Raw genomic sequence first — 25,113 nt, 5'->3', positions numbered from 1 at the left:
CCTTTGCAGCGTGCTCTAACCGCTGCTGGGTTTCCGCACCGCAACCATCCCGCCGGCAGGGACCTGCCCGCTACCTAGCCGCCGCCACCTTTGAGCCGGAGAGCTGCTTTTAAAGCGAGCCGTTTGTTTATTGCTAACGCGCGCCGGCCGGGGGTCGCCAGCGGCTGTGCGGGGGTCTCGGTCCCCCACCCGGCTCTTTGTGTTTTTACATTTTTCCGGGAGGTTTCCCTTGCCGCCGTTTGACGGCTCCATTGTGTGGAGCGCGGCGCCCGGAGGTTGCGCCTTTGTGCGGGCTGCCCGGCCCGGCCACCCCGCCGCTGGCGCAGCTGCCCGGGCGGCCCCGGGCGGCCCCCGCCGGGGTGGCGAGCGCTGGCGACGCGGCGGTAGCCCGGCACGGCCGCTGGGAGCGGGCAGAGCCGCGCTGAGGGAGCCGCCAGGGAGCGGGCGAACCCCCAGCTGCAAGCGGCGGGGGTTGCCGCGGCCTGTGTTTATGTGTTTTGTAGTAACCGCATCCCTGACATCGCCCGAGCGTGCTCCTCGCGGAGGGTGATTGGCTCAGGCAGCTTTTAAACCACCTATATGCTAAGAAGCCTTGTGCTGCCAGTTCCTGAGGGGTCCTGGCTGGGAGAAATTAAAGCCGAACCTTAGCCCTCTGTCAGGCGGCGTGGAGAATTATATTTTGGAAGTAGTCTGCAGCGCGGACAGGAAATGACCCCTCCAGAAACTGCTGCTTTAAACCCGAGCGGCGGTGCCTGAAGCTATCCAGCCTCCCGCTCCCTCCGTGGAGCCTGTGCGCTCCCGCTCCCGCTGCCGCTCCCCCCCCGCTCCCGCTATAGAGGGCTCCCACAGCAGTTCCCAGCCAGTGCGTGCAGCCTGGATGGGTGTGTGTGTGTGCGCGCCGCTACTTTGTACTGTGAAGAACACACAGCCCATGTGCTCTGTATGGATGTTGATGATACTCTGTGTAGCTTGAATCTCTGCAAGCAGGCAAGATGTCCAGCACACCACATGACCCTTTCTATTCTTCTCCTTTTGGCCCATTTTATAGGAGACACACACCATACATGGTGCAACCAGAGTACCGAATATATGAAATGAACAAGAGGCTGCAGTCGCGGACGGAGGTAAGTCCCCCAGCCTTGTTTTCCTGTGCATGGACCGTGGTAGGTTTCAGCCCGAATTCCAGCTGAAGCGTCCCACTAGACAGTACAGTATATGCAGGCACGAACCCTAATTAATTTAGTAGTTTAATTGGGTAATCCCTCATTATGTTTCCACGCAGAGCAACTCTTTGAGGAGATACCAGCTTAGGCTGAAATCTTGAAATTACAGTACAGCACTTCGGGATTGATTGTAATGTTGGTCTCAGGAAATTTCTTTGCCTTAGTGTGTTGTTTGCTCAGGATCTGTCCTACTGGCATTTGCAGCTGCAATATTGCAAGGTATTGCTTGAGCTTTTGCACAAAATTAATTCAGAAATGTTGCAGGTTTAGGGGGAGAGAAGAACCTTTCTCTGGTTTTGTTTTGTAAACTCGTTAAAATTAAAAATGAATGGTGGCAGAAAACAGGAGCAGAGTTCTAAAAACTTATTCCTGGGCTGCACTTAAAGAACACATGTTCAGGATGACCAACAAGAGAAATCCGTGTTTACATTTAGAATGCAGTTGCTTTTAGCGAGAGGGATGATCGGTTCACGACTTTATCATATAGCTGTCAAAAGTACCCAATAATGTAAACTACATTCGCTGTCATTTATGCTTTGTATAATCTGTTAGTGGTTTATACACCCTGGCTTCTACATCCAGATCAGCCACCACAAAGAGTATGCTGAATGGGAAGGGGACATACTTTTGTCACTTAAAGACAGAAGACAGTGGAGGCTGCATCTGGTTATTTACGTGGTTAAATAACGCACACTTTTTGGTCTGTTGAAGTGAAAAGTGTGTGGAGTGAATCAGGCTACATTTCAGCCCATGTGTCTGTGTCTGTGCAGCACACATTCTTGTGCTGCAATTTTTCATAGTAGTTTACTAGTGGTGCCCTGAAAACACTTTTAGAAAGTATTAATCTTTTATAGTGAATGGCTTTATGTAAAGGCAAAGACCTGCCACATTCGTGCCATGAAGCTTTGTAAAGGATCTCAGATGGAGCTGTTTGTTGTATTGTTATTCTTTAAGAGAATGTGAGGTTATCATAAAATAAAAAACACACATGCCTGAATTGTCAGCTAAGCCGTGGAGAATCTGTGACGTTTAATGTATATGATACAGCTAACGAGATGTGACCTGCTTTCTGATTGGGTAACTGCTACGGGGTAACTGCTCTTCTAACACTGTTACCACTGCTAGTCTTAAAACATTGCTTTGGAGTAATGGGTAAATAGACTTAGTGCTGGCTAAAAACTCCAAGCAGCTCATTGCTCCCAAAATCATGGCAACTATTTGTCAGTTTTGCCCCAAGTTGTTGGCTGGGGAGGGTCACTGCCATTCAGATAGAGTGAGTGGGCTTGGGAGGTTTATTTGCTACTGTTTATTTGTCAGTGTCTTGCAACTCTGTTCCTTACATTCCTGTACATATTAATGTAATAATTTCTACACTGTTTCAAGGGAAAAGAACAAATATGTTTCGTTGAGTGATTCCTTCAGAGTTTTATATACAAGCTGTTCTGAAAAGCTGTCAGTGCTAATTTAGCCTTTTTACATATTACTTTAGTGGTACTTTTAGTAACTGACCAGTTTCTGATTGCGGCTCCTTTACAAATGTTACACTAGAAAAGTTTTTGAGGCACTTGTGAAACAACTTCCCAGTCCTGCGTTGCTGAGGTGTGCTGAGTTAGACTTCAGCATGTTTAATTGCAGTTTTTGCTGTGCATGTTTGCATGGGTTGTTGTGGGCAAAAAGCGATAACCTACTCTTCCTTGCTAGTGCTGCCATGGGTTTCAGCAGCATTTTACTTTGACAGACAGCGCTTAGTTAATGAAGGCCTTCAGCTCCAGCATTTCTTTTATTTGCTCAGAGTAAAAATACTTTTGCCCTTGTGATTGTTCACTGTTTGCATTCTGGTTCCCTGTTCTTTAATTTCTGAGCTCTGTGCTTGTAAGTATTTGTCGTTGATATGTGTTTTCTAGGTAGCTTCAGCCCATCTCATTCAGTCCTCCAATTAAAACACCTTCCTTAATAAAAAAAAAAAAATAAAATTACTTTCCTGGGACACTTACAAGTGACTAGGTGTGGACAGCCTGTAAAGGATCATGCTGGCTTCTGGGGCAGGCTGGGAGTGGAAGTTTCACATTAATTTTATGCACTTCCAAGCATGTTTTTGGTTGGTAGTTGAAGGCTTTTGGAGCATGTATAACTAGCTCTGAATTTTTTGAGTCCAGATCGATGGAGCCCTGTATGTCATGGAAGGAATGTGCTTGTGATGTGGGTGATACAAGCTTACTGCATGAACGTTTCTCTTTAGGCAGTCTTTGGAATAATGTAGGCACTGGTCTCTGAAGGAGGCTGCTTTTGCTCTGTGAGCCCCAGGGGGTAGGTGAGCACAAGCAAAGCAGCTTAAGGGAAAAGGAATTACAAAGAGACTCTCCAAAAGACTGGGGGTAGCAAGCTGGCAGATTCCACTTGGACCCAGCTTCTGGAGAGAGCCAGTGGCAAGTGAGGATGTGTTAAAAAATGGAAAACTAAATCTCTTATCCCAAATACATCCTTGGAAAGCCTATGGGGTTTTCCTGTTTTCCTACAAAATATAAATGTTCTTAACAATCCTTTAGACTCAGATTCTCTGCTGTCCCTTGCAGTGGTGGAAGTTTCAAGGCAGAGCAAAATGTATGTAATTTAATCAAGTCATACAGGGGTTGGATGGAGAGCCTGTGACGGGAGTATCTGTATGTCATGTCAGTCTGTTTTCTCCCCTCCATCTGTAGAGCCCGCCTTTGTAGTGAATCCCTGTAGCTGCTCCCCAGAGCTTGCAGGTGGGTGAGAAATGATTCAAAAAAAGCAATGGGTTGGTAGAGACACCATTAGGGAATCCACCGGTAAATGACATTTCTCCTCCAGCTCTCCCAGCAGGAGGGTCCACGGTTTGTTGAGGGAGGTAGAAGCATCCTCAAAGTGGCTCTGCGCTTGGGCACCTTCCCTGAGAAATCCACTGCTTCCACTCTGGTTTCTGTAAGCACTGGGTGTAAGGGAATAATAGTCGGTGTGAGGGATGTGCTCAGTGTATTAAGCAGACAAAGTACAGAGTGATAAAGAAAGGTCATTTAGATGCAGCATGGCTATCTTTGTTGTTGTCATTTTCTTTAGGAAGAAATGGTAGTCATGAATGTAAAGAATTAGCAACTCTAGCCTGTACTAGATGTGCAAACCTTTGCTCTTCCAACTTCTTACAACTTTACAGGCTCCTTAGGCAGAACCTACAACTGCCTTTTTAAATTCAAGGTCAGTCTTAGGCGAAGAATTCCAATCACACCCAGGCAGGGGGTGGTTTTATGATGTAAGTACTGGCAAAAGTCCACCACCTAGCCAATTCTTATGTGATCTACAGTAAATCAGGGGGTCTGAGAAACCAACTAGTGTACAGGAACACCTTACCTTCCTTAAAAGTTGTTCAAAGAGGTCTAATCTGGTAATGCATTTTTCTAAATGGAAATTAATACGCACTTTCTTAATAATACTTTGGGAGCATCTCGTGCCATTTTGCGATGCATCAACAATCCTGATTTAAAGAAGTAAAATTAATATTTAAATGTTTAATAATCTCTGGCAGATAGTAAGATAAATCTTATTTACTTCTATCATAGTTGATTAACTTTCTGGTTAACCAAAATGCAGCTGTTTCCTTGCTCTGTGTGTGGTTTTAAGGATTTCATTACCATCCACTCCAACACAGTTTATCTTAACATTTTTATATCTGTGTTAGTTTAACATTTCAAGAGAGCAATCCTGTTGTGGCATAATCAGCAGTTTCTAAAGTTCTAGGTAGCAATATACAACGTAGGTAAATTAGCTTAAATATTTTCACTGTTTTTCATAAAGCTCAATGTTTTTTAAAAAAGCGCCTATTTTCCTCTTTGATGTTGTAAATTCTTTCCTGTTCTAATTTTTAATAATTTGAAATTGTCCACACTTAAAAGAAAACAAAAGGTGATTATATCTTGTATATAATTGTTTTTTGGTAACATTACAGTGTGCTGTGGATAGATCACTTAATGCTGCTGACAGTTTAAAGTTTGAGACATTGTTTTAGTGTCAATAATCAAAGAAATGTATCAAGCCGTTCAGTTGTTTGTTTAGTCCCCTATATTGTTAGAGCTTTTCTGTATCGCTATATAATAATAAATTCACCTGTATCTCTGTTCGTCACTCCTAGAGATTATGCTTTACATCACCATTATACGCAAAACACAGCTTTTCTTTGGCCTAAGACAGCAGAGTTTTAAGGGTGATCAGAGAACATGATTAGTAGCATGTTTGTTTTAAAGACAATCAGCTTAATCAAATCATGTTAAACTCCTATTAAACTGGTGAATTTAACAAAGTAGAGATTTCATCATGGAAGAAAATATAAAGAAAATTAAAAGGAAAATAAAGGAGGATGTTACGAATGTTACGATTATTTTAAAGCTACTAAATGAACCGGAAGCTTACACAGACATCCAGATTCAACTAAATATTTAAAGCAAATCAAAGCAAACCAAAATTTCTGCAGTTTAATGGAAGTCTTTTATTTTACTTCCTCACATTTCTATCTGATGAAATAATCTTTTCTTCTTCCTGATGCATTTTTAATATATTAGTCATAAAAATCTATGTTGTGACATCACATTTGTTCACATAGCAACTTAGCATTGCAAACAGATCTCTCATATTGTATACATAAGGCTGAGTTTGTCCAATGAGTTTGTTTTGTTGAAGGGAAAACACATAAGCTTCTGTCTCAAAGTATTTGTGTGGAAATATTCTTTCACCCACAAATATACTAATACTTCGCAATTGTAGAAACATAAGTAAAGTATGTTAACAGAGTACTTATAAACTATGCTTTGCTGAAACTAAAGGTCAATTTTAAAAGAAAACCCTTGAACTCCTTTAGGCAGACACTGACTTCAGAATGGATTCGAGGCTCTTTTTACTGATTGTCTTTTATTTCATATAGTTTTTTCATCCCTTTTAAATATTTCAGTTGCAGCTGTTTTCAATTAAAATTGCTACAAACTAACAATTCTTATGAGGCTGGGGGAGGAAAAAAAGGCTACTTCCTTTCCTTAGCTTACAAATCAGGGATGTCTTGCTGTTCCGCTCCACCCCCCCACCCCCACCCCCACCCCCCCAAGTTATAATTTAGAATGTAAACTGCATGTGTAAGGAACAGGGAGCTTTTGGGGGCAGGGGCTGGTGAGGGGGGAGAGAGAGTTGGTGTGAAAGTGTAAAAATGGATCTTATCTGAAAATCACTCTGATGCTTACTTACTAGATCATTTTCTATAAAGGAACCTTTTCAACCCTTCCTTTTCTCTTTTTCATTCTTTACTCTTTAAACCACAAATCCACTTAAACTTTAAACTCAGTCTTTCCCTGATGTAAACAAGATTAACTATGCAGATCCAGTCTCAGAAATAGAAGCCTCTGGATGGTGAGAAGGAACAAAATAGAGATCATAACAAGGGCCCAGTCCTGTGCTCTTATTTAAGCTGGAGTTTTGCCTGCAGTAGGATCGCAAGATCAGATTTAAAAAAAATAATAATTTGGGTTTGGTATACACACTTTCTTTGTTTAAAGAAAAAGGGTATGGGTAGATTGCTAAACTCGTCGCAGTATTTTTAGCTGGACTCCTCACTTCAAATGGTATTTCTTTTGTATCTTTTTGCCAGAAGTTGCATATCTGCTGTAAACAGGCATTCCAACTGTGCCGATACTTTGTTCAGTTGCTTCCTTCCCAAGAAGAGCTTTCTTTCCTGTGCTGTACTGTGTAAACAGGCCAGCATATACCCTCACTTTTGGTGGGTGCTCTTTTTCAAAAGTTGTTTCTGGGCTACTTGAAGCCTCAGAGGAGTGATACTGGCAGGGATGAGGCTGCCCCAAAGTGGCTGATGATTTGTCTCCAAAAAAAGAGTGTGGTAGGGCAGGGCCTTTTGGCCAGGTCTCAGTGGTCTTATTTATTAGGCAAAAATAGTAGTGAAAGAAACCTCCCTGAACCTCTCGCTGAAATTGTCTCCCTAGGCTTGTGTCTTTCTTCTCCTCAGTACATTCTTCCTGTGTTTGGTTGCTGTTAGAATTTCAGAGAGAAAGCAATTTATGTCACAATACTGGTTCCATTTCTGTTACATTGTGGTGGACAGCCATGCCCTTCCAAACTAAAGCCTGTAAGTTACTGACTGAAGTCGAATAGTACACTTGGTACTCCCGAGATAACTAGGGATCAAGTAGAGCCATCTGCAGACCCTAAACCTCTGTATGGGATCGGCTGATGCTTCTGGAGACAACTCTGGTGCTTTCGTGCCTTATGGGACTAGTGAAAAATCACCGACCTGGAAAAATGAGACCTTTGCAGAGCTGAACGTGAACTAGGACGTGGTAGCTCTCCAAGCCTATCTCTTCAGGACTCAAGAGTGTTTGTAGTGAAGAGTCTTTGCAAAGGCCATAAATTTTACGGGAGGATGCTGTCCTCTCCATGAGGCTTAAGTTGTCTTGGCACTGCCTGGCTGTTTATACACTGTTGTGAAGAAGACATACGCATGATGAAGCTCCTGGCCAGGGTAGTGCTCCTGCCTGCATTATGCAGACTTGAAGCATGAGACTTGAGCATAGCAGACCTCTTCTGTATGAACAACTCTGAGAACTACAGCCAAAATGTAAGTATCAAACCAGAACTTCTCCCTAAGGTCTTTCTGTTGTCAATATTCACATCCGGGTACTGGGCCAAGGCAGAGTCACAAACTCACAACTGACACAGCAAAGCCATAGCTTTATGGAGGTTGTCTAAATGTACTTAAAATCTACTGCCAGGTTACCTGAAAATGAATTAGTTTGGTCTTTGCATCCTTTCAAGCAAGTAACAAATTAGAACATTGGTGTAATATCTATGCGTGTGATCTGCAGTACCTGCTGATATCCATTTTTCCTGATTCAAAGCCACAGAGTCACCTTGCCAAGCCTAGTTAGCTGAGTAGAAACATTCAAATCTACATGTAACGTGTGTGTGTGTTTAAAAATGGAAGGGGGAAATCTAATCTCTGGTATAGTTTTGCCACCAGATTACTCACGTATGGCAGATTCAGATCCTATCCGTTTTACACAACTGGTAGCTGCAGTCTGGAACATCCCTCATGATCCAGAAGAATTGCGTGGGCTAGTTGGATGACCCTTTCTGTGGCATTTGGAGGGCAAATGAAACATTATGTATGTATAAAAGTGATCATATTTGGAAACCCCTGATTAAGCCAGACCCAAGAATAGACCTAATTGTATGTCCACTGTGCTCATTCTTCATAAACTAAATACCTGGAAAAAAGAACTGTCCCTGTTTGAGTATTATGTGCAGTCTTAGATCACCGGTGCAGTGGACTATTTTTACTTTTCTTCTGGACTTTCAAACATTTGTTTTTTCTAATTACATTTTTATTAGGTTATTTTCTGAAGTAGTAAACTGAGAAAATTATGACTTCCAGAACATTGTGCATTTATCTTATTGTGATTCTTGTTCCAGTTGTATAGTTTTGCTTCAGCCATTAGCAGAGGATTTTATCAGAGAAAGAGCTGCCATCTGTCCTGGAGCAGGTTACAAAGAGATTTCTGAAATATTAATGACCACATTATACAAAAAGAAATATTCTAAATCTTTAAATACAGAGTCACATGGAGAGAGGAAAATGCTCAGGAAACAAGAAAGTAAATAGGGTGAAACTTTTTTGTTTTATTATGCTTATATATCTTTAAGCTGAAGCACCCTCAGCACACTTCATCCCTCCGGAGGGCAGTCAGCAGCACCAACATTGCTAACCATCTCCTCTTTGAACTAGAGATCCTCCAGGGTGTGATTGGCAAGGCATGCATGAAACCTGCTTTGCCACTAGGTTTGCAACCAGGTTAGTATCTACAGTTGGAAAAAAGGAATATGAAATGCCTCACACCTAGGATGCTATGTCTTCTTCATGCAGTTTACAAAAGTCTCATGCATCGGTTATGCGGCAATGGAGGAAGGCCTATAACTGTCAGTTTTACTCTGTCCCCCATATTCTGATAGTAACTTGCCTTTTCAGATGAGTGTCACTGTCTTCCATAGTTCTTGTATCCACTTGAAGTACCAAAACTGTTTCCATGTTACTCCATTTCGCATCACAGTAACGTTATTGTGACTAGAAAGAAAAGGGAACTGATGTGAAATAGTTCCTTTAGAGCAAATGAAAATTCTTCTTCTTGTTCAGCATCTTGCAGGAGGGACCCTCAGTCCTTTTGGTATTCGGCCAGCATGTCTCCACCTTTCTTCTTTGCCATACCAAGATGTTAAAAGCATTGACAGGATATAGATTCTGTATGTGCATTTGCAACTGTACCACTTGCTGTAGTGAATGAAGGCAATACAATACCTCTATTACTTCTGCCTAGACCTAATCACTGGAGTATCAGTTGACCCTTAGGGTAATTAGGTAATAATGTTGTTGATGTGATTTGAAGTATCATTTTAAGCAATTAGAAGTTCAGATATAATGTGATGCAATTATGCATTATATAGCGCATCTATCCATTTTACAGAGCAAAAATTACCATATGTTTTGTGGGAAGCTTGGCATTTTGCACTGACTGGAGTTCTGCTTGTATTTACGAACAGCATGCCTGTAAACTATGGTAATAACTCTTTGAAGGCCACACCTATGCACATGCTGATTATGTTAAAAAGCATAGGCCCGTTTTAATGAATGTGTTGGCATGAATAATGGGACATGAAAAGCCAACACACTGGGTAAAGGTTCATTACTTGAGTGCAACAAATACTACATGCAAAATTTCCGTGACTATTCACTTGAGTTTAACAGTGAATTTGCTTTGGCTATGCTTGTGCTCTTTATGTATTTCTGTGAATTTTTGATCAATTGAGTTTTATTCTCACAAATAATTGCAGAATGTAAATTTCAATTTGTGAAGCATTCTCGAAAGAAGTTGCTTATTCTATATGAGATAAGCTGAGAGGTGGTGTTTCCTGTTTTGAGTTTCTGAAACCTCTCAGATAGACCCATGATACTTAGAAATTAAATGCACCAGAGAAAAATCTTTGATTGCTTTGCAGTGCGGACTGACTGGTGTGTGAATGTAAAGCAAATTAACGGCAGTGACTGGCGGTAATGGGAAAACTACAGGCCAGTAAATATGATGTATGTACCTATTTTTTCCATGGGACAGGATGCTGCTTACCATGCAGTTACTTTACAAAAATGTAATAAGAAAGAATTGGTGAAAAAATTCAAATCTTCCTGGCATTTTAAGCTCTAGCTCCATCTGTGCTCATCCAGTCAAGGATGTGAAACAGTAAGACAGGATACATGACCAGTCACAGCATATAGTCTTAGCAGAGTAATACATGCTTACAGCACACTGCTTGTTATGAAAAACAGGCAAAAATTTGTCTTAGATTTGAATAATTAATGCATTAAAATAAACTGGTATTAATTCCTAGCAACTCTCGGTAGAAGAAGTGGAATTCATAGGATTTATTATTTGATGTGAATGATGAGCTCAGCTCTTTTCAGGTCCTCTTAACACTCTTGTCAGGGTTAATAATGCAAAGTAAAAAGATCAGTCAAGATGCCAGTGCACCAAGTACATCTCTTCTCTGACGGTGCTGTGAGATTATTTAACACCCACATCAAGAGCATCCTGAAGCAACTGAGTTACACCTTGACTGATTGTTTCATCCAGAGGGCTGCACTTCTAAATACACAGCGTACCACAGACTTCCTCGTACAGAGCGGTGTTACCACTGGTATGTAACCTGAAGCCACAACCTGCGTGTCTAGACTGACAAGAATCCTACCAGTTGAGCCACTGTGACACCTTGTGGCTTATGAAGCAACACAAGCATCTGTTAGAAAACCAACAGGTAAAAGCCAGAGGTTAATGGGTATTGATAAATGCCCTCTCATACAACTATCAACAGAAAGCTCTTTGCTGGGTTACTTTACCACGTTTTGCGATACAGTTAAATTAAGCAGTAGTGGGCTTATTTCAGTTCAAAGTCCTCGTAGTGCGTATTTTACTGTGAAGTGTCATAAGATGGGGCATCGTTTCCTAAGTCTGACCTGCTGCTGTTATCTCCAGTGCTCTGGTGTTTGCTCATCGTTCAGATTACATAAAGAAACACTCTTTTGGCTTCAGTACAGAGTAAATATTTTATTTGTTTGCAAACATTAATTTGGTTAACCAAAAGAACACTTGAAGGGAGTAAGGTACTTCTTGGTGCTGAGCATGTTCAAACAGTAGCAGAGTTTAAAAGTAACTAAGATATAGTAAGCATTTGGTAGTGGGTACACAACTCAGTAAAACCCTGACTTTGGGGTTAAATAGATCAGTGTTTCTGTTGTGGATAATTCATTAACGACAATGAAGCCGTATTTTGCAGAGAAATCCTCAATAAACTGAAAACTGGGCCAGTAATACATGGAGCTGAGAAGGAACTCTGCACTCTGTAAAGACCCAGGACCTCACAGTACCTGACACTAGTCTCTTGTCACTTGTTACATCTTAAACCAATCATGTCCATGTTTCCTTCCATGATGATCCTGAGGATTTGAGAGTAGTTTCCTGTAAACTCATGGATTACATCCCCTAACACTTTCCTTGGCTCTGATGCTTTCAAAAATTTGGCAACAGCTGGGCTGAAATAGTTGCCTTCTGTTGCCAAATACCGACAGTGCTGAGTACACTCCCTTACGATGCAAGGAGGCTGCATCCCTCTGTTGCCCCTTATCTTCAGGTACATCCAACAATGCTGTCACTTAAATATAACATGTAGACATACATGCCCAAATTTGCATTTAACTTGCTGGTGCGGGAAGCAGTAGCAACACAGGGCGCAGGGTATGCAATCTACCTTATTTGATGCATAGGTATTTTGATCCTTTGCTGAGCTTTATTGGCATCTGATGCCGATAGACAGCCCTACCTTCATGATGTGTACCATTGTATTTATTACAAGATTCCCAGGGCTGGAACCACCTTCTTTGTTCTTATACAGTGCTAGCACAGTGGGGTTCTGGTCTGTATCCACAGCCTGGTTTTAACATTGTGCTATGTATCATAACTAACTAAATGCAAAAAGTAGATAGTGTTTAAAATACTTTCAAAACCAAATCTAAGTATACCACATTCATTTTGATTTCACAAATCAAAATGTTTTAATTGAAATTACATGTATTTATGCACTACAAAGAATTATCTGACTAGAAAATACCATAATAGCCTAGGTTCTTGGAAGATGACTGTTGGATGTTGTTAATGCATTTTGTTACTTCTCAAGTAATTCAGCGCGCCCGTGCAAACCTACTGACTTTGCCAAGCAGGTACAAATACATTTTGGGGCAGCATTCTGCCAGTTGATTTGTACACCTGATATTGTTATTAAATCTATTACTTTTTTAGTGTGATTCTTCAGTAGCTTCATGTCAATCAAAGAAGCTCATTCCAAGTCCATTTTTTCTTAACAGTGGAAAGACCATCTTATCTTAAATTCCACAGGAAAAGCGTATTCTTCTTGACGGGAATGGGTGCTGTGGCATATGTATCTTATTTCATGACCCTTTTGGGAGGAAATATTGCAAAGTCTTGTAATAAATAAATTGTTGTAGTAAATAAGTAGACATGAACCAGAGAGGTTGTTCTAGGGAAGAAAGGCAACACTTATTTTTTCTTTTATTGTTTGCACTCTACTGATTTAATTAGCCAGTGAGAACAAACCCACTGTGAATATTAAAAAGACAAAATCAACTCCCCCCCTCCCTTGTCCCCACATCTGTTGCCTTATGGAAACTGCATACAGTACCACAACTACCCAGTCAAATGGATTTTGCTTTTTAACAGACGTTACCTGTATTTGCCTGCAAATGAATGAGGTATTATAAATATTTTATCCTGGTTCTGAGGGAAAGGCACTGTTTAAATTGTCATTTTGAAAGGAACTGGGTTACCTTAAGCAAAACTAAACCACGTTTGGTGTTACACAAATGAAGGTAGTCTCAGTCTTGATACATTTCTGAATGGTGATCTAATAGCAGTATCTTAATGATTACCATATTATAGAAACTTAAATCGTTCCTGAGACTGAAGTTGGAAGGAGTGGAGTCCTCTGTGGGGGTTATACATTGGTCAGGAGCAGGAGAGCATAAATGGGTAAAACTACTGAAATAATCTCTGCGCTATTTCAGTACGCTACCGCCTTCTGCACTATCAATTAGACGGACTGAATTTCACTGAGGAAGTGAAGCAGTTCACTGCACCTCCGCTGGGTTAGGCCCACCCCTGCACAGGAGCTAGAGTCTTCTTTCTAATCGCACTCTAGAATATGAATATTAATGCCTCATCTGGATTGCAGTATTTGCAGGGCTAAGGGATCCTTGATCCTGTTCCTTGCTTATGCTGTTTTGGGACCTTTCATCATCTGTGGACCCCAGAATCCCCTTAGCTTTGCTTAATGCCACATCTAACGACAACATCAAAAAAGGGTAGATTTTTCCAATAGTATTTTTCTCACCATTTTTCTAGGTGTGTACAAGCTACTTCATTAAAATATTTTTTTCTGTTGAAAGAACTCTCCCAATTTTGCTTGAAGTGGCTTTTTAGAAACACAATTACCTATATATTTTTCAAGATTATTATTAGGAAGTATATGAAACTTGGACCATGGGAACTTGGATAAACCCACCTAGCGTGCAAATTTTGATACCAGAATAGCTGCACTAAGCTTGAGAACACTGAGTGTGATTATAAGAGTCAACTGAGAAACATAAATTGAGAGCTCAGCAGCAGTCTTTCCCTTCCTTAGAGATTGATGGCACACAGATGCACAATTACAAATAACAGTTTGTGGGCCAAGGGTGCTGTTGTGATTTAAAGAAAAAAATTTAAAATAAAAAAATCGATCACAAGCTTCCTAGGTTTGTTTCAGCCTGATCTTGTAGCTGCAGCTCCTCATCCCATTGAAAGCTTTCCTGTTTATGTCAATGAAATGAGCCTTTGGCCCTATATACATGAAGGTGCTAAAAGAAGGTGCAGAAGCTGCTACAGCAAAAATTTGTTTTGTGGAACTTATTCTAATGAGTTTAGCAATTTTAGGTGACTTAGTTCTTACAGATGGCTTTGAGGCACCTTAAAAGAACTAGAAGGGCATATTCAGCTTTTATGTGTTGTCCATAGTTGGCTATGTGATAAAACTGCGTGTTCAGGGGCTTAGATTATGTTTGCATTTACCATTTCACAAAAAACATGGTTAAGAACAAGCAGCACTCTTAAGGAATATTGTGTAGCCGAACAAATAACAGAAAGAGGGTAAAGTTTTTCTCAATCAGAAATTTAGCTAGAGAGAAATGTATGGCCCATAAATTAGCAGAATAGTAGGTCGATCTGGCAGGCTGTATGAAGCACATAATTTAGCTGAGCTTATCCACATGCTCCTTGAAAGTGGACTCAGAAGCCTACAATATTGGCTGTGTTAATAAATAACAAAATTTGCAAGATTTGTCATTAGGTTTATTCTTCATTTGTTTGGTTTTAGTACCAATCAAAAACCAAAGCCTGGACATTCACAGCTAATATTTTTCAACGTTTTTCTCCAGCAGCTGCTAGCCTCTACTGCTTTACTAGGAAGGGGAAAGGGGGCAACTAAATGAAATTCATGGCCTTTTAGTGTCTGTTCAGCCCGCAATTGGCAGCATGTGGGGTTTGTGGCTGCTGGCCTGGCAGACTTACAGCATTTTTATGACGTCAAGTGCACACATCATGGGTCTGTGCAAGCTAGGTATGGGCTTCCAACCCCCACTCCCCAGTTGCTTTCATTTAGGAGACTGAGGACTTCTCCCAGTAAAAATCAGAGAGAAAGAATTGAGCCGCTCATTACAGTTGCAAACTTGTGTGCTTGGCAGCATGGCCTGAGTTACTGGGCCCAGCAGGTTTGTTTTTTGTTTTTGTTTTGTGGTTTTGTTTTTTTTTTTTTGTAGATGTGCTTTCTGTATAGTGCTTTATTTGTTTGGTATAGTAAATGATCACTTGCTGCTTTAATAAGTGAAAAATGGATGCGGTGAGCAAATCTAAATAACAAATTCTTCACCAGCTTCAACAGCACCAGCACCATGTATCTACCTTAACAAGCTGAAGGAATCCATGCTTTTATTTGTATGTACCTTTGGAGTTCTTTTGCTAAGAAAATGAGATTGAAACAATTATGTCGACAAGGTTTTATATATGTTGACAAAATGTTACTGTCTGTTTCACACTCAGTTGCATTTAAAACCTGTGGGTGCTTTTCAGGCTGTAAAATAAGTTTACAAAATAACAGCCACTTGCAATCATAGTTGTTTCTCTTGCATCTACTTAATGATTTCTTTATTTCTAGGAATTGCATTTGGAATTCCCAGACACCTAAACCTTTTTCAGCATCAAACTGACCACTGATCTTAAAAAATCATCTACATCAGCACCAACTCAATCACTGGCAAGGGCTGGAGGAAATGAAACATCTGGGATCTATTAAGATTTTTATTTATGCTTTTAAATATTGACATGTGTATTGCTGCTTGCCTTTTATGCTTTGAACATGAATCTGTTAAAGAAAGTTCACCACACAAACAGTTGCATGGCAAAGCGATTTTGGCTAGAAAGCAGGGACCCCATGATGTAACTGTAGGGGAATCGCAAGGAAGGTGACAACTGCTGGACGTTGGTTTATTTATTTATTGTAGTGATAGAAAGACTTTGCCAGGTTCTTCCTAAAGATAAGAGACTCTGCAATTCTCCTGTGGCTTATGGCAGAAAATGCTTCGCCTTTGCATTTATGTGCTTTCTCTACACTGTGCCTTTGAGGTGCAACCTTGTTGGAGTCTTCAGTGAAAGTGATGGCCTGAAATTTTCTCACTACCACACTTTCAAATAATGCCCTACTTGCACCCTCCTCAAAGGACATTGCGTGCTTGTGTAATCATGTAATATTTTTGGAGGGAGAAGGAGGCTGTCAGGCCGGTAGCCCAGGCCTCATCAGGAGTTGGCTGAGTTTCCACAAACTCTGCTAATTCTCTTCAGCTCCCCTGCGTTCCTCTGGGCCTGAGGGGAGAGCAGGGCACGGGGCGAGGGGATTAGAGCCTCTGAGGTGCTCTGTCACCACAGTACCAGGCAGATTGTAAATATATTGTTAAAGACAGACATTTGGGCAACAGGCAGTGCTGCTACTGGGCTTTTTTGGAGGCTGGTTAAGGAAAGGCCTGAGCTGGAGTGCTGTCAGGTTTTCCGCAGGGCAGCCCCGCACCTGGAAGGGACAGGCCACGTCTGAACCCCGCAACTGTTGTGTTGGGGCCTATGTTTTCCAGACCGTGGGCTCCTGTAGTTGCTTTGTGAATGCACCTCTCTGCCTTGCTCCTCTGCCAGCCAACACATTTAATTTCTAAACTGAAGAACTGTGTAGGCTGGTCTCATTAATCGAGTAGTGGCGGGTGGCCCCTGGGGAAGGAGAAGGCCCGGCGGGGCTCCCGCCGCGGGAGCAGGCAGTATGGCAGTGCTGCGGGCGCGCAGGTACCTGTGTCGGCAGTGCACGGTGCCTGGGATCCTCGGCATCAAAAGCAAAAAGCTGAAGGAATGGCTTGTGTTAACGATCAGTAAGTAACTGTATCCTATTCTCACTGGGACCAGTCACTAGAGGGGGTGAGATCTCGTATATTAACCTAAGAGTATTACAGGCATTTTGGAAGAAGATTGTAAATCCTATTTATAGTGGCTAGTGGAAAGAGGAGCTCATTACCAGGTAGCAGTCCTTCAGCTGAGGCAGAGTCCCTTCCATCCCACAGAAACCCTCTTGTAAAATATAATTGGGATATTGTCTATGGCTTGCTGATTTTACTGGAGACTCTGAACACAGTATCTGGAAAGAATTAACTGGAAACCATGTTGTTTTGGGGGCAAAGGAAGGAAAAAGGGATGCACACTTGCAGATAATTGGTGCATTCAAGGCATGCTTCCCATCATGAATTTTACCAGAATTTTCCACATTTTTGGATTCAGGGAAATAGGAGAATAATAAAGTAAATGTTGAAGGTTAGCTTTAGGAAGTGAAATGTTTTCAGAAATGACTTGCCAGCAAATATACCAGTCTGACCATGAAAAGAATGAATGTTTGAATACCATTTTTATATACAGTATTAACCCAAAGGGAACAGTAAAAGCAGAAGGATTTGCTGATGCAGCATACCGTGTCTTTAAAAGGACATTTTGAAATTTGTTGTGACCTGATGTGAAAGTTCAAGATTGGATAATATCCTGTAGTGAGGACGATTTACTTAATTAACTTCTATTACCTTAATAAAGCTACATTTAAAACTTGCCTAGGATGTATCTTAAAAAAAACTATACTGAAGTAATAACTTAGCGAAAAGCTAATATATTATTTATCAACAAATGTTCACTAGATTACAAAGATTTGAATATCCTTCAGGATTTCCCTTTGGGTGTTGTCACAACCTACACATGAAAACGTTAGACATGTCAGCATAAAAACTTAAAGAAAAGTGAAATTAGTCAAAGTTTCACCTAGAACCTCCATTGCTGATACAGGGAACTGCAACAAATACAGATTATTCCACCATTTTGATTATCATTCAAAAGATCAATGCTGTGGATTTTTCCTTTTAAATGACACTGTAAGATATATATATATATATTTGGTTTAAGTTTAATTTGGCATTTCTCGTTCATTTAGAGAAATGCACAATATTGTAATAGCTGACAACCTAAACTTATGCTATGAATGAAAAAGGACATTTACAAAATCTTGGAGCTAGATCGTAGTGTGGTAATTCTGTGAAAGACTGTTCGCTCAATGATTAGTTGCAGCACTCTTACTAAATGTGTTTCAATTCATTTTTTGTCACCGAGAAATCAAGAAATAGGTAGCTTATTAAAGGCGACCACATCCTTTTGTGCAAATTTAATGCACTTGGCAAGTTTATCATGATAAATGGTCAGGATGAAATAGTTCATGATGTATCTCTAATCTCTTCTGTGAAGATGTGCATGTCTTGCAGGAAGTGGCCCCTTGAGAGCTCAGATCTTTAGAAGTATGTGGCAGATGGTGGTGTCTTCAGAGTCTCATAGATTGCTTTGAAGTTCCTCCAAATAATGCCTTCAGTTAGTCCGAGTTTTTGCAAGTTCTCTTGCTTTATCTCTCCTTTGGTGCCCTCTTCTCTCCTCCATCGCGTTGTGTCCCCAGATTGTTTCTCATACTGGGAACATGCACCACATCCTTACAGAGTACATCTCAACTCCCTCCCCAGTCCTGTCGTATCTTTGCCTGTGAAGTTGTTCTTCCATTAGGCATCTTGCATATTTTAAGTGCAGTGGTTCACAACAGGAAAACAATAAAACAGAACAAATGTCTTAGGAAAACCTATCTATCATTCATGCTTTGTGTTCAGTTTGTGAGTAAATCTTTGGAGCCAACATCAGCACCAGTGTCAAGTTAAGTAGTTCATCAATTATAATCAATTTCCAATATTAATTAGGCCAAATTCTCTTTAGATCAGTAGCGAGAAAAGGTTACATTTTAATGCTGCTGCAGGAACTCTGAAGGAACTCACAAAATCAAAAAACACTGCAAAGCTTTTGAAAATGAAAACTTAATTTGCTGGAATATAGCTAATGAAATAGATACAATATAAAATCATAAAATAATATAGGTTACAGATCTGAACAATTGTGTATTTTCAGAGCAGAATATTTTCCCTTTTCATTCATTGACCTTGGTTGATCTGAGTTTGGGTTTTTTTCCTGTAATCAAGTACCAAATTTCATGTAAAATTTTATACTGTCATATTCCCTTTGTAAGTTCACATTTAGAATCACTCTCCTTAAGTATTTCTGTTACCATCTTCCCTATACATAATCTTGTGTGTATAAAAATTGGTAATATTTAGTTAGGTATACTTAAATTTTTAGTGTCTAGGATTTTTTGGCATTACTTCTCTCTCACATACAATTCTCACAATTTGATCCCTTTTAAATACCTGTATTTGTAATGTTTTTTCAATCATGGCCTACTGATTCCTACTAAAGCCATAAAAAAAAAAAATAATATTTCGAGTAATGGTTTCATAGTTACTGTGCTGTTCCTCAGTCTATTGTATGCTGTGTAAAAAAACATAGCTTCTATTAAGACTAAGACTTAGATATTTCTGGTTTGCATCACACTTTTACTGTTTAAACTGTCCTCAAAGGGTTTTTCTCTTGTTACACATATTGGAGCCATGGTTAACCATGCTGAGATACCCAGTTGCTTTTAAAAGGGGGAGGACCAATGAGCTGTGTATTCTTCAGATGTAATTCAAAGAAAACTTGGGGAAATCATTAACTTTTGTGATTAGTCCAGTATAAAAAGTCTTGATTTAGAGGTTTTATTTGCAACTGTCAACCTATGACATTAACCTCTCCTTGTACTTTTGGCATTTTTTAATGAAGTGTCAGTAATTAAATGTTGAAAGCACATTAGTACACCTTCATCAAAATATGTTTTAGGTCCTGGTTAGTATGATTTGAAAAACATTATAGTTTAATTTCACTATGTAGTTTGTTTAAAAAAGTCCTTAAAAACAGTACCGCAGACCTGACTTGGCTGTCTGTGATTTAGAAAGGTGTACTAAACAATTGTAAAATCTCGTTGTTAAAATTCTGCTCATGAGTTAAGGAAAAGACTGTAGTGACTTTTTTTCTGTCTCTGTGACATGCCCTTTGTTTCTGTTTATTGCTACAGCATGTCATCCCAAGGTGATTTATAGAATCACTTGGAATGATTCTAGATTTATGAGAATTCATTTGCAGAGCTAAGAGGTTGTTTTGCTGTTGGAATGAAAAAGAAAGTCTGAAATTATAGTTACAATCTTTAATTTAAATATATTCATATATTCTGTTACTCAATTGGTAGTTTACAGTCTAGATCTACAATGCCTAGCAAAAAGATTTCTTTCCACAAATAATTCTCGCAGCTCTAATCCAGACCCAATGAACACTTTAATAATTATCTATCTTGTACTATATTTGAATAAATTCTGTGACTGAATGCAAAGTTAGGTTAACCCTCACTCAGAGTGCCTGGTTGAAATGTCACCTTTGCATTTCTTCCCCTGTGTTGAACTGGCAAACCATTTGTACATGCAAATGAAATAATATTTACCTGCTTACTGCCCTTCCTGTGAGTGCAGGTTTTTCTGGAGGACTGTGGGACAGACCAGGCAGTTGATTCAGTCCATTCTGAAACCTTTGGATCATGTGCCAGAGAGACTGACTCGGTACCTGTAACTTGCTGTGCTCTACCACAGATTATTTTAAAATTTAATGGACAGGACTATTGGAGGCAATCTGGCCATGACCAGAAGATGAATTTGTTCAAATCTCACCTGTTTTCCCATTCAGCTGTTAAAAATATGTCTGGACCATCTGTGTCCCTCTCAGTTGCTGTCCTTTTTGTATGAGCTATGCTGCTTGTCTTTCATTTGTTGAGCAGTACCCTTTCTTTCTCAACCTGCTTTCAGACCTAGACCTTGACCTTCTCAATGCCATGCTCTGACATACCTCTTCTTGTCCTCTGGCCCTGGAAAGATTGTTAATAATATGGCGCTACGTTTTTGCTAGTAAAGTTCGGTAATGTATATTGTACTTTTCTGGATCGTTTCTTAGGCTTTCTGGAGCAGCACCCAAAAGACCAATATATTCACCATTCTGAATTTTCCAGCCTTGATGTTAATTTTGTGGTAATTATTTTTTTTTAATAACAGAAAAATAAAGGACTTCTTTCAGTATTATTCTGAAAATCATCATAATCATCATATATCTATGTTGCAAATGAATATGCAGTACAGCGGTACCAGTCAAGAATGTCCTAATATTACATCCATTGCACACATTGTGAGTCATAACCCAAATCTTTTATCTAGGGCATCTTTTGACTGTGCTTATGAGTGGATTGCTATCTGGTGATCTAGTGATCTTCAAAGGAGAAAAGCTGCTTAACTGGAGAGAAAAAAAGAAGGAAAAAAAAAAGTTAATGCCATCAAGACTAAATGCTCCACCAATAGCTAATATCTGTGTCCACACAATTGGTGCTACTTTTTAATCAATAATATGCTTTGATAAAAAGGAGGTTATGTATTTCAGCATGGAAACCCCAAAATATTTACTCAACTGTCTGTTTGCTTTTATAGTAGCAACCAATCTAGACTTGTATTTGCAAACTGTGAACAAAGATGAAGATGAAACACTAAAATAGCTGTGAAGTTTCCTTTTTTTTTTTTTTTTTTTTTTTCTTTTTGGAAATCCTTTCCACAACTGTTGGTTTAGTAAATGAACACAGCTTCATACATGATAGCTGTATAAACTAGCCAGGGTCCTTTCACTTACAGGAATGCCAGCAAAGCTCTGAGAACTAAAGTAGACCCTAAAGCTAGCTTTAGTTGTCCTGCCTGTGTGGGCACAAACACGGAGATACAGTGCCATCTCTCCTGCGTTGCTTGGCCAGCCTGCCTAGAAAGAGAGATCAGGGAAGGACAGACTGGCATAAACCCTCATGTTCCTGGGAACACCATGAAAAAACAGATTCAAAATCAGTAATACTGTGGACCGGCTAGCAGAGTAAGGAATATATTGGCAAAGTAACAGCTTTTTTGTTTTAGGACAGCCTGGAGGCTCTTATTTTTATTAGGCAGTAAGAGTAAAGCTGGTTGATAGATGCTATTTAGATTAGTCAACTTTGGTGCTGTTTTTCTAATGCTAAGGATTGCTTTAATTAAATATCTTTTTTTTCTTCTTCTTTTTTTTTTTTCCTTCATAGAAAAGTCTTCCTATGGACTTACAGATGGCTTAAGAAGGGTCACCTGCTGATGATCAGTAGAGTAGCTCTTGTTTTTTCACGAATAATTTAGCAATGAGTGTGTACAGTTGGCTTGTGTGACCATCATGTTCATACAAAGGCCAAACTGATACATGGCTTGAACTGTGTTACCTGGCCTTTTTCCATGAGCTGTAATACAGAGAGGAGAAGGTGAAGGACAGACTCTAAAAATATATCTAATATTCTGTAGCTGTAGAAGGAAACAGTATTGCATGATCCTTCTGTGCTCTGTGCCCACTCCCCTCCCCCCACCCAGCCCCCGGCCCCCTGGCCCCGTATGTAAGAAAGTAGTGTATGCATGAAAGAAAGCAAAATATTGTACACTTCTAGGATGGTCTGTAGCCAATTCTACTTACTGAAATAGAATAGGCAGTGTGTTCTCAAAAGAAGAATATTGCCAAAAGGAGCAACTGAATACATATTCTATAAGAAGTATGGGTTTAGGTCCTGTGAATTTCTCATAGTTGAATCCAATGTCACTTAGGAGAGTGTAGAGCACTTGAAAATGCGCAAAACCAAAACCCTAGAAAAGTCTGTTGTCACTTTTCCATCCACACTTCCCATCTGATTTTGTCTAAGATTCATACTTGAAATTTTAGTTAAAAATAATATGGTTAGCTATATAAAAAATAAAAAAGCAAGAAACCAGAATTCCTTACCAGTAGAGCTATAAATAGAAGAAACATTTTTCTTAAAAAAAAAGGTCTTTTATACCTAGCACTATTTATTATGTAGTGTTCAAATTTGCATAGTCTTTTCTACCTGGTAGTGAAAATATATTAATCCTTTTTTCTTTTTTCTTTTTCTTTTTTTTTTTTTTTTTTAAATCTGTTTGTGGTGGATTTTTGAGAACAATTTTCTGGGACTGGTTGGTGCTTATAAGAGTTTCATAAAAGGTAACTAGGAAGAGCAAACTCCCTGTTGGTAGCCTTTTATTTGCCTTACAGGGGCTGGCATATCCTCTGTTTAAAGTCTGTGGGTTTCTGCATACAAAAAAAAATGAAAAATGATGCATTGTTTGGTTTCATTGTCATTTTTGAAACACTAACTCCATTGTGCAGTGTCTGGATTACAAATAAACTGATTCATTGTCCTCTACTTGTGTCCTAATATGCCGGCTCAGAAACTTCAACAGAGAGTGTAACTTGCAAGTTTGTTTGCTAATTGATTAAAGATAATAAAAATAGCCTTAAAAAGATCATCATCACCACCACCAAAAAGAAGAAAGGAAAGGAAAAAAGGACTGGATGCCTGAGCTGAACTGCCAGACATTATCTGTTTAAATTCTCAGAGATAGTGAGCAAGATCTGCATAGAAACTCAGAAAGAGCATCTATAGACTGAACACTTTTTCACATGTCAGTGCTCTCACAGGCTGGCATGTCAGAAGAGGCTTTGCAGTTTTGTTTTTTAGGGTGTCACAAACTAGCACAAGCATGCAAGCCTTCTACATTGCATGAAATTTTTAGAAGTACTGATCTCCTCAGATAAGAATATGAAGGAAGTGGGTAAATTCTGCTGTTTTCCTTTCATCCATCCTCCTCCATCTTGCTTCCATTCAGAAGGTTACATTTAGATAGAAAATTTAGACCTCAAACATTCTCCCCTGCATAAAAATTTTTGAAAGATAGTTTGGGATGGGGCTGTGTGTTACATTCTCATAGAGTTTCACCTATGAAGTGACCTACCGTTGAGAAGTTCTGCACCCGCACACAAGTCTGTTATGATTCTTGGCATTATTGTAAATCTGGAGCCTAAATGGGGTTTCTCAGCACAGACTGTTGCAAAGAAGATCACTTTTGCTATAGTTTTTATTGCACTTGAGCTTTTAGAAGAATTTCCCCTTTCTGTGCCTCTGTGTTCCCACAACAATTCATTGTTTGAGCTGGGATCAGCAAAAATATTTTTTTGCATTAGGTTGGATGAATGGAAGGAGAGAAACTCTCAAAGCTAGCAGTGGATGTTTAACATATGAATTACATGCTTCTTCCTTCAGCCTATCCAACTGTTTTGGTGCCCCTGACAAGAGCTCATTGACAGACTGGCATCTCTCTCTCTTACAGTGAAACAATTTTTGGACAACGTCCTAATCTGCCTGTCTAGGATCTTGTATTAACACTCATTGCCATTGTATCTGAGCACTTCCTAAGTGTCAGAACAACAATGATATCTCTTTCTTTCTTCCCTGCCAGGGATGGAAAGGGTTAGTTTGGTCTTTCCTCATAAGGGAACTTAAATGGGGTCAGGGAGCCAGGATGGTTAACAATATGGTTTTGTAACTTAGCTGGATGAGTGGATTTCATACCCATTGTTGCTGTCTTCCTGCTCTGTGGTGGTTGCACGCCCGCTTGCCAGCTTCGCTTCCTGGTCATTGGCACAGCTCAAAAGAGGAAAGGAAGGCTTTAAGTGGCTGGTTGCAGAAGTGCGGATGGGAAGAGGTGAGATGTTGCATGAAGCAGACTGATAAGGAAGAGGCTTGATGACATGGTCAGATAGAAGAGCTTTAGAAGGCTAAAGTCAGATCTGGCGAGAAGCATTTATTGCAGGACCAGGAGGTCATGTATTTTTCTCTTATGAAGCCTCACAGGAATGGGCTATAGTGCAGAGACCTATATAAAATGCCTGATAGCAAGGAAGGGGAGTTACTTCTCTCTCACAAACCAGTAGAGAGCCATACATGAACTGTATGGGCAAATGTGCATGGTGGAGGTCATATAGCTGGGGGTAGGCCCCAGCTCTTGCTGCAGTTGGGTTCTGTCTAGTAACTTCTTCTCCCAAAGGCAGTGACTTTAGCAGGATCCTTCTAGTTGGCAGGTCACGCTGCCAGAAATTGACAATATTTGTGGGGAAGAAAAAATATTTTTATATCCACTGCTGAGAATATGCTCCTGGCCAAAGGTTTTATTTGTTTATTTAGCTCAAAAACATTTTAGCAGTGTCCACATACCCTTTGCTGGAGAGCTCTGAGAGATTTCATCCTTTACTCACCTGAG

At 40.0% G+C, this 25,113-nt stretch overlaps 1 protein-coding gene across 16 annotated transcripts in view; it reads left to right on the top strand.

The window, feature by feature from the left end:
* Positions 1–502: 502 nt before the first annotated feature.
* The window catches only part of LDB2 (LIM domain binding 2), a 220,091-nt gene continuing 195,480 nt past the window's right edge, over positions 503–25,113 (top strand). For 2 of the 16 annotated variants that reach the window (XM_055795646.1, XM_055795658.1), the window contains exon 1: positions 518–1,124. In XM_055795646.1, coding sequence (XP_055651621.1) covers positions 993–1,124 — 132 coding nt within the window. In that variant the 5' untranslated portion in view covers positions 518–992. Of the gene's footprint in view, positions 1,125–25,113 lie in introns of all 16 variants that reach the window. The other 14 variants (XM_055795657.1, XM_055795655.1, XM_055795647.1 and 11 more) reach the window with 13 other exon arrangements.

The sequence above is a fragment of the Falco peregrinus genome, chromosome 2, assembly GCF_023634155.1.
Source record: "Falco peregrinus isolate bFalPer1 chromosome 2, bFalPer1.pri, whole genome shotgun sequence".
NCBI lineage: Eukaryota > Metazoa > Chordata > Aves > Falconiformes > Falconidae > Falco > Falco peregrinus.
The sequence above is the reverse complement of the archived record's forward strand: the minus strand, read 5'-3'. Positions and strand labels throughout refer to the sequence as shown.